At 43.4% G+C, this 14,199-nt stretch overlaps 1 protein-coding gene across 1 annotated transcript; it reads left to right on the forward strand.

Annotated features, from left to right (window-relative positions):
- Positions 1-233: 233 nt before the first annotated feature.
- ENC1 (ectodermal-neural cortex 1) lies at positions 234-2,003 on the forward strand. Its single transcript, XM_009984554.2, has one exon. The coding sequence runs from the start codon at positions 234-236 to the stop codon at positions 2,001-2,003; it is 1,770 nt and encodes a 589-aa protein (XP_009982856.1).
- The last annotated feature ends 12,196 nt before the right edge of the window (positions 2,004-14,199 follow it).

Here is a 14,199-nt window from a genome sequence, read left to right on the forward strand (position 1 = left end):
CTCTTGGGCAACAAATTTAGAGTATGTCATTTATGAAGCTCATCTTGGAAAAAAATAAACACATGCCAAAGGTAGATGCAATTCTCTGTCCACTTGTCTATAAATTAAGGCTTTTTTCCCATCGTATAGTGAATAAAAGATACACTTTTTGGTATGTAAAAATCAAAATGAATTTAACGGTCTCACTAATCTTACTAATTTTTTTTTGTCTTTGTTTATAGGTGTGAAAGAAAATGTCAGTCAGCATGCATGAAAATCGCAAATCTAGGGCCAGTACTGGCTCCATAAACATATACTTGTTCCACAAGTCATCCTATGCTGATAGTGTCCTTACTCACCTGAACCTTCTGCGTCAGCAGCGTCTCTTTACAGATGTACTTCTCCATGCTGGGAACAGGTCATTCCCCTGCCACAGAGCTGTTCTAGCTGCTTGCAGCCGCTATTTTGAGGCAATGTTCAGTGGAGGACTGAAGGAGAGCCAGGACAGTGAAGTCAACTTTCATAATTCAATTCATCCGGAAGTCTTGGAGCTTCTTCTGGACTATGCGTATTCCTCCAGGGTTATCATCAATGAGGAAAATGCGGAGTCACTGCTGGAGGCTGGTGACATGCTGGAGTTTCAGGACATTCGAGATGCTTGTGCAGAATTTCTAGAGAAAAACCTTCATCCCACTAACTGTCTCGGCATGCTGCTGCTGTCAGACGCTCACCAGTGCACCAAGCTGTATGAACTCTCTTGGAGGATGTGCCTTAGCAACTTCCAGAGTATCAGTAAAAGTGAAGACTTCCTCCAGCTGCCGAAAGACATGGTAGTGCAGCTCCTTTCCAGTGAGGAATTAGAAACTGAAGACGAAAGGCTGGTATACGAATCAGCTATCAGCTGGGTCAACTATGACCTGAGTAAGCGTCACTGTTATCTGCCTGAGCTATTGCAGACGGTGAGACTGGCCCTCTTGCCAGCCATATACCTTATGGAGAATGTGGCCATGGAAGAACTTATCACCAAGCAAAGGAAAAGCAAAGAGATTGTAGAAGAATCGATAAGATGCAAGTTAAAGATCTTACAGAATGATGGAGTGGTCACTAGTTTGTGTGCCAGACCCCGTAAAACTGGCCATTCGCTTTTTCTTTTGGGCGGCCAGACCTTTATGTGTGACAAGCTGTACCTGGTGGACCAAAAGGCGAAGGAGATCATTCCAAAGGCTGACATACCAAGCCCACGGAAAGAGTTCAGCGCTTGTGCCATAGGCTGCAAAGTGTATATCACGGGGGGACGAGGGTCAGAAAATGGAGTCTCCAAAGACGTGTGGGTGTACGACACCCTTCACGAGGAGTGGTCGAAGGCTGCTCCCATGCTGGTAGCCAGGTTTGGGCATGGCTCTGCCGAACTTAAGCACTGTTTGTATGTAGTAGGAGGACACACCGCAGCAACTGGCTGCCTTCCAGCTTCCCCTTCAGTATCCTTAAAGCAAGTAGAACAATATGACCCCGTGACCAACAAGTGGACCATGGTTGCCCCGCTGCGAGAGGGAGTGAGCAATGCAGCTGTGGTCAGCGCAAAGCTTAAGCTGTTTGCTTTCGGAGGTACCAGCGTTAGCCATGACAAGCTGCCTAAAGTTCAGTGCTACGATCAGTGTGAAAACAGATGGACAGTACCAGCCACCTGCCCCCAGCCCTGGCGCTACACGGCTGCAGCTGTTCTGGGCAACCAGATTTTTATTATGGGTGGAGATACCGAATTCTCTGCGTGCTCCGCTTACAAGTTCAACAGTGAGACGTACCAGTGGACTAAGGTGGGAGATGTAACAGCTAAGCGAATGAGCTGCCACGCAGTGGCATCTGGAAACAAATTGTACGTGGTTGGAGGCTACTTTGGCATTCAGAGGTGCAAAACGTTGGACTGCTACGATCCCACGTTAGATGTGTGGAACAGCATAACAACTGTGCCCTATTCGTTAATTCCCACGGCGTTTGTCAGCACATGGAAGCACCTCCCCTCATAATTGTGTCTATGTTGCAATTACAAATTATCAGGTAAGAAATAGCACCTTTGAATTCCACTGTAATAATGCTTTTCACAAAGCTTTTCAGCAGCGGCTCCGGGGAAGGTGAGTATATTCAGTCCAATTTTACAGCTGGAGCAACTGAGACGCATATATTCACGGGCTGTTGTAAGCCAGGCACCGCGTCTGTGACGGAGCCACATGCTGGAAGTAGTTTGCCACGTGTCTTGCAGCCACTTCTCTTTATGGGGCCTTCTCCTGCATGAGTTTAGATGTTGAAAATGTTATTTTTGCTCCGTCCTTTACTTGTGTGGAAGTGTAGATAATTTAGAAATTGAATCCTGCTCTGCATTTAGGTACTAAATCTAAACGAGGGTTCAGTGCAGTTTTCCTGAGGACAGAGGCCAGGTGACTCCGTATTCCTAGTAACTGTGCCCCAAAAAGATACTGTAAATTGTGATCTGAAGCCTGATAGTGAATTCACTTGAATTTCCAGGCAAACAGCATGCTTCCTCTGTGCAGACAGCCTTTGGGGAAACTTACTGTCTTATGAAAAGTGTTTTACAGGCACTTCAGGCCTAATTTTCCATCTCACCTAGACAGTATGGTTGCACCTGCATGGACTAAGGTTGCATTTGCTTCACTGATATACTTTAAAATACAGATTTTTAAAAATAGTTATGGTCATATATGTTGGACTAGATATAGTGTCGGGAAGACATGTAATTAATATTGCTGGCTGAAATAATTACCAGTCCATAGCACACACTGTTCCAAAACAATTTAATTATACATAATGGGCCAAGCTCTTACCAGGTGCAACTTCAGCATTGTATCTTCAAACAAGCAAGCCTGAATTTGGGAATTTCTGATTTTTTTAGGAGGAGCGTAGAAAAGGTTCATGAAAAACCCATTAAAATCTGAGTATCTACACATTATTTTTCAAATCTGTTTTTTCATGCTAGCTGCTATTACTAATTTTTCTTTATTTTTATCTGTTCTAGAGTTACATCACTTAAAATAAGTCACAGACATTTTCCATAACTATTGATCTCTGTATTTTGCAACAATCTGGCAGACTTCCCTTAGTGTTGTGTTGCTCTTTTCCTCCATTCCCCGCTTGAGACTTTAGTACAGAATCAGAGTTACCACCAGCCAACCAAATAAATACAGTGGCACGCTTAATCCTAAATAATCCATGTCCTGTGAGTGGTAGTTTCTTTTTTGGATTTGAACAGTGTGTAGTGTAACCATGAAGGCAGGCACGTTAGAAGGAACAAGGCAAATAAATACAGTTGCAATAATTTAATGAGCTGTACCTTCATATTTAAATTAGCCAGAAGTCCTGGCTGATGTAAGTTCTCCAGAAAATAGGAAGAACAGCTTGTGTATAAAGATGCCCCTAGGTTCTTCTGTTTGGGACAGATGTTTCTTTTTTCTTCTGATGTCTTTTGCAGCTGGAGATATTTGCTTGACTCTTGCAGTAGACACGAAACCCAAATGTCTTTGCAGCAGAGTAGATAGAAGTATATACCTAGAAATGTAGGGTAGTTGTGAAATTCCTTTCTCTGCGTACACTGGAGGTTCATCTTGTAGTTGTCTTTCAGCCGACTGGGAGCTTCGATTGAGTAACAAACACAAGGTTGGGCCCATCCGAAGCAGTAGGTCTGTGTGGAAATCTGGTGTGAAATTGGGCTGTGTTGTGCTGTCAGCTGCTCTTGTCTCAGGTGGTTGTCTGTCTTGAAGACGCTGCCCTCTCTCCTCTCCTTGCTTTGTTTTTCCCAGACTCTCTCTTGGGGAAAAAAACAGGGCAAACCCTTGAGACTTAAGCAGATTCTGGGCGCTAGGAGTAATCACACCTCCCAACAGCCAGCAGATGGGAGCCCTGATTTCTGTGCGGTGGCTTCCTCCCTAGCTGAGAACAATGTCTTGACATCTTCAGTTAATTTCTGTTATTACTGACTTTCAGCAGTTCTCAGTGTTATCAGAGCGGCAGTATTGAATGCCCGGACTCAGGTCTGTGCCAAGAAAAATGTTGACTTACTCTTCTGAGACTGACTTAATTGTTCTGAAGTTTACAGTACATGAGAGGGAGTGTTTTATTTTGAAAGAGAGTCCTCAGAATATAACGGTGCAAAAAGCTTTCCTTTGCTCTGCGGTATCTTGTTAAAAGCCATTATTTTAGCTTCACTAACACGCAAGATAACTGGCTGAAAGCAGCTGTAGACTGAAATCTCTCCAATGTTATGTGCTCGTCCAGCAAGTAGGTGTTTTTGTGTTTTTTTTTTTTTTTCTACTGACTCCTGCTGCTTTGTCAGTGGGTGGGAGGGACAAAAAGGAAATTACTTCTGATTACCCCCTGTTTTCATGGCACTGTGTGGCCTCAGTCTGACAGTTTTTAGGAAGACCTCAGTCTGCTATGTCCTGTTCCTCGAACTTGGGGCTTTTGAGTAGGTTGGGGAATTTTTTTTTTCCCCCCTCTGTTTCGGAATTGTTTATAATTTTTTTTAAGGTCATCCAATGATGGAAAGCATTGTTTTGGCTTCAGTGTTGATACTGTGTTTCAGTGGGAAGAAGGGCACACTGTGCTGAAGAATGTCTAGAAAAGACTAATCAAAACTAAGTGCAGAGACCTTTTTTTAGACACAATGAAGACTGTGTTTCAAGCCCCCACTTGCAAAGAGGCTTCATGTTCTGGGCTGTTATGTAGGCTGTGGTGTTTCCTGTGAGTGTTCCCTGTTGTTCTTAGATATCACAGCTTTAGAGAGATGTGGTATGTTCAAATGAACTGTGAGTTCACAGGAGCTCCTTTGCATTGTAATGATGCAGGATTTGCCTCCTAAAATTTTTAGCTGTCAGAAATAACTGTGATGAGCTGATGATGGTTTGGAAGCTGGCGTTTTAGTACAGCTTCATAGTGAAAAAGCAAAGCACCATCTCAGCATCTGAAAGCTGAATTCCAATTTTTATAAAGGACTTTGGGGTGGAATTATTGATGCATGGTGCATTGCTGTGTGAGAAGAAATGAGGCAGACTTCTGCTCTAATGAAGGGCAGATAAGTTTTAAATAATGGGAATGTACATCCCTTTCTATATTGAGAATAAATTCAATTCAGAATTCTTTATGGTGAACAGAGGCACTGAGGTGAGACACTTTCACCTCCCCTCCTGCTTTGCTCCAGCCAGGTTTCCCTTGGCCTGGGGATACAAAAAACTTTGCACTAAGTGTTCACATGGGCTCTTGTGGAAAAGTTGCACAAGGTTATACTTGCTTAAAACAAATTTGCTAAGCTTTAATATTTTGGGGAAACATAGAAATGTTGAAGTATGCAGGATGCTGAGCCCATCATGTTGAACTATATTGGGACAGTTTGATTTATGTTTCAAATTGCTGAATTTACAGGCAAAAGAATGGAACAATCTTTCTGGGATCAGGAGGATGGTTTGCAGAGTAAAGCTAGTAGAATAATAAAGGCACCATCTGATCCTAAATAATTATGTTCTTGGCTGGCTTATTTTTCAGTAGTTGACTGTCACACAGGAACACTGAAGTGGTGGGGAAGGCCATCAACTGGCATGTATCCTGAGCATAGCTTTTAGATTTTCTTTGACATCTAACAAAAACCTTATGGTACATTGTCACAGCAAAACGCTCTGAGTCTCTTCTCTCTTCTTTTTTTCCCTTCTGTTCCCATGTTTTTAGTTTACTCCTTTATTTGGAGAAGAGAAATGGAACCTCAGATCTGGAGAAACAATTTCAATGAAGAAAAATTGTTCAGCATCTCTTGCATTTGAAGAAAATCATCTGCACCTTGTAAATTATCTAAACTAGACATGAAGGTATGGGAGGAAAAAAACCTGTCTTCAGTGCTTCAGCACATGGTTTAAATATGAATGGATGAACCTATGATCTGGTCCTTGTGCTAGTAATTGTGGATTAATGCCAATATGAATCAGTCCTTCAGAGGAGAAAAAGAAGAGACAGAACTTCTCTGAGCTGTGGAGCACACAGCACTCGATTTCCACGGACTTGGCTGTTTGTATGTGAGATTTGAAATGGTTGTCACCTCTCTTTGTGGTGGTTTGAAGTGCCAGCGCCAGCTGCAGGGGAAGCAGGCCAGGTCTGGGACGGCGAGACGCCACTGTGAATGAAGATGCAGTGGTGTCGCTGCGGAACTCTGCAAACCGGAGCGTGCTGGTCTGTGGGCAGTGCCGGCAGCACCTCGAGGATCCCGCGTTGCGTTGTCCTGTGTGCAGTGAGCTACCTTCTGCTTGATGAGGAACAGTCCATTGGAGAAATGTTTTTGCAACAGTGGGGAACGAATGACATCCCCTAAATGCTCCTTGTTCCCTTTCCTCTCTGTATTTATAAGCAATTCAAACGGTCCCATTCCTATTATGTTACATGTTGTAGATATAGTTATTTATTCAGTGCTTGCATGCTGAAACAATGCCTGCAATTGTCTTCATGTTGCAAGGGCTTGTGTGAATTGTTGTGTATTTTGCACATTTTGTGATCGCTGACTTACTCTGCTGCACAAAGAAAGAAAACTGTTGGGTAACAATTGGAGGTGGGAGGGAGCGGTGGCTTCCAGGTCGGAAATGGAAGGAAATCAAGGCGGGATCTTAAATTACACACATGTTCTAAAGGAAGAAGCCATGGAGGTCACTTTCTCGGGCCACCAACTTCCCGGTTGCATGTGGTGTGTCTTGTAGATGGTGTCCTTGCTGCATTTCATTTGTTGGTCGTGCCTTTCAGTTTCTGATCTGGAAATAGGCAAAATCTCTTGCAGCTCTCTCTTTGTGCAGCTTCCTGATTGCAACGCAAATACTGTGGAAGAGCTTCTGGATACCAAGCCCAGATGAAGTCATTGTCCAGAGTTATTTATTTATTTATTGGCTTGGAGGAGGGGTACCTACAATATAGCCACATTGACCTTAACGAGTGGAGTATGGTGATTCAAGAATAAAAAGAAAAACCTCAAGACAGGTTAATGATGAAGTCTTAAAAAAAAAAAAAAGAAGAGCAACAATTTTGCACTGACTGGATTGCCTCGTCCATCTGGATTTCAGATGATCGTCTGAGTCGCCAGGTGTCAAAGACTCGAGTGCTCTAGCAAAATTCTTATGGGGATATAAGATGAATTTCAAACCTCTTAAACATAGCTCTCAAACTCTGCTGCCTTTTGTTTTCCTTAGCCAAGTGTGTCTTTAAACACTTGATTGCTCAGAAGCGTCAGATACAATCCTCAGAAACCAAACTTTGATTTTTTTTTTTTAAATAAATTTGTACCTTATCAGTCTGATCTTGAGACAGAGATGAAGCTACTCTTTTCCTTCTGGATTTCAGAAGCTTGTGTTTCACAGGTGCTTTCTTTGCCAGATCCTGTCATGAAAGCATGTTTGTATTGTGTTTTTTCCTAAATGTTTCTGGAGCCCAACTTAACTGATGCATTCAGTAACATGGTTGGTGTGTGCTATGGTATAAGTAAACAGCTGCATGCGTGCATGCAAAACAAAAATAGTCACATTGGTGATGCTTGCCTTTCTCTGTGTGACAGTGATGTAGCTGTATTTGTGAAAGCTTTGTCATCCGAAAGTGTTTACACTGCTCACTGGAAGTTTCTCTGTGCTGCTTTGCATTTGATTTGCTGTTTGGAGTAGACCCTTACATTTCAGAATTAGAGTATTTGGAGTTCTGTGACTACTGAGAGATCGTTGATTAATTAGCAAAGGCATTAGCAGTTTTTTAAAGAGTAAGACCCAGCTAGATGTGAACAGTTACAGTTCCTTTGGTTAAACTGGTTCCTTGAAATGATAGATTAAAAAAATGTTTAAACCCACAGCCTTCCCCACTCCTCAGCATTGGTTCCTTTCTCTTAGATGGCTTTTAAGCAATAGGAAAACATCTTAGATAGGGTAGGTCTCCTTCCTACACAAGTTGCTCTGTTGAAGGAACAGCCTTGAATTGCTGTCACCTTTCATCTCGTGGATTGCTCCCGGGAGCGCGAAGGGAGCCATAAAATCAGACTTCCTCTGTTTTGCCTGTCTTCTCCCCAGGCACTGGTGACGGTGTGAGGTACAAGGCAGCGAAGAACTGGGTCCCCAGGGGCCTCCTTGTTTGAATAAGGGCATATAGGTTCGAGACCTGCTTTGTCTGTCAAGCTGATTAGAGTCCCGACGTGAAGCTGCGCTGCATCTAACTACTTAGCTTACGAAATCTGTTTAGTAGCGCCATGCAGCTTTGGAAAGTGGGATGAATTTTCTGCAGCTGTTTCCAAAGTTGTGGTCTGCTTTCAAGTCCTTGATTAATTCCTTTATGTAGGCTGGTGGAAGCTGAAGTCAGGGTGGGCCTCTGGCTCCACAGGGAATATGCCAGGCTCTTGCTCTTTGAATTGATGTGGGAATCCGGGCTAGCTACTTGACCATTCCGATCCTGCAAAACACCACACACTTGGAAGCAAATGCAGTTCACAGCGGAGTGCACACAAAAACCCTGGCATAAGACGGGAAGGTTCCTCTTATTTTGCAGGCTGGTTGCTGTAGAAACATATAACAAAGGACAGCCTTCCTCTTCTGGTATAATTGTGCAGCCCCTTTTCTCTAGGTCTGACACCTGTCTCAATAAGAGTGATTAGAGCAGAATAATGTTCCTTTTCCTGGCTATTGAAGATGTGGTTCTTGTGCTAAAAGAAAACTGTGCAAGTGAAGAAGTAAAATTGTCTATGTTGTGTCTTTCTGTTTGCTACTACATCTTAAGGTTTTGTAAAACTTGTATTTTTTTTTTTCACAATGTGAAACTGAAGGTCAATAAATTATTAGAGATTTTATCTCCATGGAACATTTATTTAAAGTGTTGTCTCTTCTACCCCTCCTTCCCCACCCCCAAATGCTTTCAATCCCTTATAATGTCCTTTTCATGTCCTCTTAATAAAAGCACATCGACAACATGCAGTTTACTGCTTTGGTTTAAGCTTCTGCTTCAGTTACGCTTCCCTTCCCTTTGTTCTGTTCTGCTGCTGTTACTATGATCTCTATCTCAAAGTTCAGCAGTTAAAACTGGAGAGCCTCAAAACATTTAAGAACAGGAAATGCAAGTTTGTTGGTGCTTGCAATACAGTTTAGCCAGTGCTTGATACAACTTGGAAGTGGAATTAGGCATCTCCAATCCTTCCTAATTATTCTCAAGGCAAAAAGTGCTGGCTGTGTGTAAAACGTTCCAGTTGTTCTATATAATGCACACATACAGGCAAACTCTTTGATCTTTTAAGCTTATGTACATTTTTATGTGTATACAAGGTGTGGGTTTTTTTTTTTCTTTTTTTTTTTTTAAATGCTATTGATTTTCTGTGTTGGCTTAGCACCTCTCTGGCCTTAAGGTGTTGCTGACCATTGTCCAAGTCTAAAATAGCATCATGCAGGAGCATTCATGCATGCACCGTGGAGGCTCAGTTGCTCAGGTCTCCTAAGTACTGATCTGCTGTCCTGCCTAGAAGAGGATTTTTTCTCAGGTATGTATCTGTTGCTTTGGAGCAAAGGAACAAGGCTTTTCTTCCTTGGTTGGGTTTTTTGACTGCCTTCTGTCTCATCCCTTTGCCTACACAGCTCTGAAGGAGGACACAGAAGAGAAGGAGGTATCCACAGGTCACAGCACAGTGCAGCAAGGATGCTGATGCCTCAGTTGCCATCACTAGCCTGTACAGCGTGACTTGTGTAACTGAGACTCAGCACCTGGGTTCCTGGCTCTGGAAATGAAATTGTGGTGCTTGTTTAGCAGAGATGGAGAAAAGCAAGGCAATAGCAGGAAGTATTGCTTTTGGCAAGAATTCAGTTTTCCGAAATCTTGTAATCTACCTCTTAAAATTCCTGCAGCTGCCCCCTGAAAGCCACAGTTTTTTTCAGGGTATTTATTTGCCCGAAAGAGTCATACCCACAAGTATTAAGTGACTTCCAGGCCTCGGCAGTGCTCAATTAACCTGTGTTTGAGGCGTTTGCAATCAGTCTTGGCTGGGGGAGTGGGACACTTAACTCAGAGAATCTTGAAATATGAAGGATAGTGGAAGAAATCAGCCTTCCCACAGAACAGAATAAGGTTAGATCAGTTACAGTGCTCAGTGCAAGCTCTTTACTGGAGAGTAACCTGGACTGTTTTTTTTTGTATTTGGATTTCACTAGGGCTTCATATGCTTACAGCAGCACTGGACATGAGCAGACTGCTGCAGACTGACTCACTGATGTCATTTTAGGATGTCACATTCCTTATTGGAGGACTTTTATCTGGTCATGGATTCAGACTCCTTTGCTTGGCTCCGAATGTGGAAGACTTCTCATACTGGAGGTCTGATATTTATGGTAAGAATTTAAAATAGATAATTACATTTAGATTTTAAAAAACTGGTAGAAAAAATAGACACCTGCAAGGCATTGGCTCTATTCACAGCAAGTATGAATACTAAATGCCTTGAATTATTAGAAAGGAATCAGCTCATTAGCATTCAGTATCATCAAGCATACTTGGATGATCAGCCCTGAGAAAGTCTCAAAGGCTCTATCTACACAGGTAAATTGAACATGCCTGTGAGTTATCTCTGGCACTGAGGCCAGCTGGCATGAACAGCCACGAGCTCTTTGAGCAACCCCTTGTTCTGGCAAGACAGGGTGGCTGCATGCAGGAGGCTTGGGGTGTGCTCTGGCTCCTGAAACCTGCGCAGGAACGCTCCAGAGGAGTGCAAGTTCACACGGGCCGAAAATGTGCCAGGGCCACACAAACAATTGAGCAGAACTGACCATTGACTTCCAGTGCCTGGAAACATCCCCGAGCGTGGTTTAATATATTGCCGTCGTCCCAGCTGGGACATCTGGGTAACATCACGTTTAGGTCCTGGATAACTTTGTGGAAGTTGTCTGACCCAGCATTAGTGACCTAAGTGCTGTTGAAGATGGAGGAAGGAACACTGAGTCACCTGGACCTTGATAAGTGGAAAAGATGGGTCCCAAACAGGTGGAGACATGCTGCTTCTTCAGGTGCTGTGACCCAAAGCTTTGGAAGTGGGGAGAGGAGAGGGTGGGAGTGCCCACACAAGTGAAGAACAGTTGGTGTGCCTGAAGGTAGGAGGTGGCAGCACCCTGTGGGCTTTGCAGCAGCAGCATGGTGTCTCCTTCTGGTTCCAAAAAAAGAAAATGGGGCGGAACTCAGTCAACAAAGAGACAGCTTAAGTGCCCACATGGGAACGCATACATGTCCCCATACCTTTGGCTAGCAAATACCAAATGGAAAAAAGTTAAGTCTCTTTTGGTTTAGAGAGTTGCTAGCTCCCAGCTTTACCAGCATATCATCACTTTTGGCCCTTACACCTCTGTAAGACCTGCATCATTTACTCCCCTGCACCATATGAAAGGCTGTGACCTGAATGGTAATCTGGTCTGTGATCTGTGTATGTGTATGCACGTAAGCTATATGGAAACATAAATATCTTAGGAAAATTATATGTTTATTCAAATCTTTACATTTATGTGTGGGTATGGCATGAAGCAAAGTACAAAATCCCTCAGTGGTAACATATGCATGCACACAACAGGACCATCTGTCCTCTGTGTATCTTTAATGATGGTCTGTGTCACTATTTGTAAGAAACTGTAAATTTAAATATGAGAATTACCCTTAAAACTAAAAATGTGTGTAAGGCATGACTCTAAATTAAAATGAGTGGTTAAATAAATTACAAATCTCTTTCATAAACATGTTTAGGCTATGCTTCTGCCCCTAAAATGCTCTGACAGTCTCAGGAAACCAAATTAGTCAATGTGTCCTTTTTTTATGTATGTGTGTCTAGTTACCGTAGAAACCATAATCTTTATCTCTGAAGCGACTGGGAGCTGTGAAGGAGGCAAAGCCACTGGAATTTCTGCCAGGACCCCCCCCTAATCCTACTCTTAGGTTATCAGACATTTAGTGAATTACTTAACACTTGTGTATTACATGGAGTTCATTAGATATTTTGTAATCAGTGTGCGGAATTTGTGGGTCATAGCCCATAGGCTGATTCAGAGGTGAAGTTTATGGTTGACTGTGTTACTTAATTGCAATTATATATTTATATAAGTCAGAGTCACAAATACAAACTCAGGTTTAACAAATCTGCAGCTCTTTCCATTAGATTTCAACGTATCTCACCACATTTCATCCCAACGATGGGCTCTTGACGGAGCAAAAGTATTTAGTCCCAGCCTTGGGCCAGGAAGTCGGGGCATGGGGGATTTGTCAAAGGGTGCAACAAAAGCTGCAGCGGAGCCTCCCCGGGTCTCCCAGAACCTTCTCCTGAATCCACTGCCTGCCCTGCACCAGTCAACGAGATGTCAGGCTGCTTCACGAGACTGGCTGTGGAAACTTGTCATCTCATTCACGTTGTGTGTTGTGTGTTGTGTGTGGAGAAGCCCATGCTGGAGCAGGTGGCTGCGCCTGATGTAGTTTGCAGAGAACTATCTCTCATGGGAAAGGACCCTGCACTGCAAGGGAGGACGTACAGAAATCGGGATAAAAGTTAAGCCTGGGAAGAAGGGAGGGGTGGAGAGAAGGTGTTTTTCTTAAGATTTGGTTTTATTTCTTATTATGCTACTCTGATTCAATTGGTAACAAATTAAGGTGATTTTTTTTTCCCAAGTCAAGTCTGTTTTTCCCCTGACCATAATTAGTGGGTGATCCTTCCTTGTCCTTGACTTGACCCTTGAACCTTTTTTTTACATTTTTCTCCTCTCCATCCTGCTGTGACAGGGGGGAGGAGTGAGCAAGCGTCTGCGTGGTGCTTAGTTGCTGGCTGGAGCTAAAGCACCACATGTTGTTAATTGACTTGAGAAGGGGTTAAGCTATTTACGGAGATGTTGTCTCCCAGGACTAACAGAACTAGGGGAGACTTGGCACAAAGCAAACACAAGCGAGCTGGCTTTTTATATCGCAGCGAGGGACAATAGTTCTTTAAGGGAGGTGGTTACTCTTTAGCTGAAGAGTGCTGATAGGGAGCAGAGAGGTTTGAGGAGCTGCTGGTAGCAGAGTATTTACACAGACTCAAAATGTTATCCTGCTCCTTGGCATCCCTACCAGCATTGCAGAGGTACGGAGAAAAAGAAAGTTGTAGGTCCGACTTTTTTTCTTAAAGGCACTAGGCTTTCTTTTCCATTCCAAAAATAGAAACATCTTGCCTTACAAATACTGGAAAGAGTAGTTTAAAGCCTGGGGATTGCCATTGAATGTGGTCCAGGAGCTGTGCCCGACGGCCTGATAATCCTGCAGAGGATCTGCCTTTGTCTCACTCTACCTGAACAGCAGAGGTTCAGCCTCTTCTTCACATGGCTTGCGGCTCTTAGCTGCTTGCAGCCCTGTCTGGCACAGGCCCATATCTAGCTGTTTCTGGATAACTTTGCAAAAACTCTGAAAATACTCATGCCGTAAGGTAAGATCCAACATGTTGTGTTAGCTAGTGTTTTGTTAGCTTTACAAGGGTTAGTCATGAGTGCTGATGTGCGTTGTCTTCTGTTTCAATGAAACATGCCTTTCATCTTTGATCCTGCAAATGGGGTTCTGGAACAGTTGGGCGCATGCAGATGCTCTTGCAGGGACCTCCTCACCCTTCTCATGGGTGTCCAAACACCCTCCCTGTTACTGGGAGTATTTTATGTCGGGGTTTATTAGCTACTTTGCATTTTCAGCAAATTGATTTCAGTTGATAGAAACAGTTCCCTTCTCCCCACCTCCCACTCAGATGAAAACACCACCTCTTTAGTAGGTAAGTCTATCTTTCTTCACCTGATGTTTTTTGCAGAATTTTTTTGCCAATCTCCTTGTGATGGACATTTGGTTTGCTTAGCTTTCTATACAAAAGTGGAACTTTTTTTCAAGGTGTGGCTTGGCAGCATCCAGGAAACTCACCAACTTGTGTCCTCCTAGTTGCAGCATTGCAGCGAGGTGGGGACTTCGGGATGGGAGGAGGCCTGCTTGGGTAAAAAGCAACTGCTTGAGGGGGATGTTCAGGGTGTTCACCCCAAGAGGCAGGGATGGAGGTGTAGGTAGCACAAGTGATGACTGCGGAACCTTGAGAAAGACAAGATCTTTTTTCCAGTTGGAGCAGTCCTGATGAAAAGCCTCTAAGACACTGAAGGAAGAGTTTCCTAGGAACCCAGAGGAGATTTTATGAGGTTTCTT

The sequence above is a fragment of the Tauraco erythrolophus genome, chromosome Z, assembly GCF_009769465.1.
Source record: "Tauraco erythrolophus isolate bTauEry1 chromosome Z, bTauEry1.pri, whole genome shotgun sequence".
NCBI lineage: Eukaryota > Metazoa > Chordata > Aves > Musophagiformes > Musophagidae > Tauraco > Tauraco erythrolophus.

What these genes read in the sequence shown, in the direction of transcription:
- ENC1 (XM_009984554.2), top strand. Translation starts at nt 234, where the DNA reads ATGTCAGTCAGCATGCATGAAAATCGCAAATCTAGGGCCAGTACTGGC.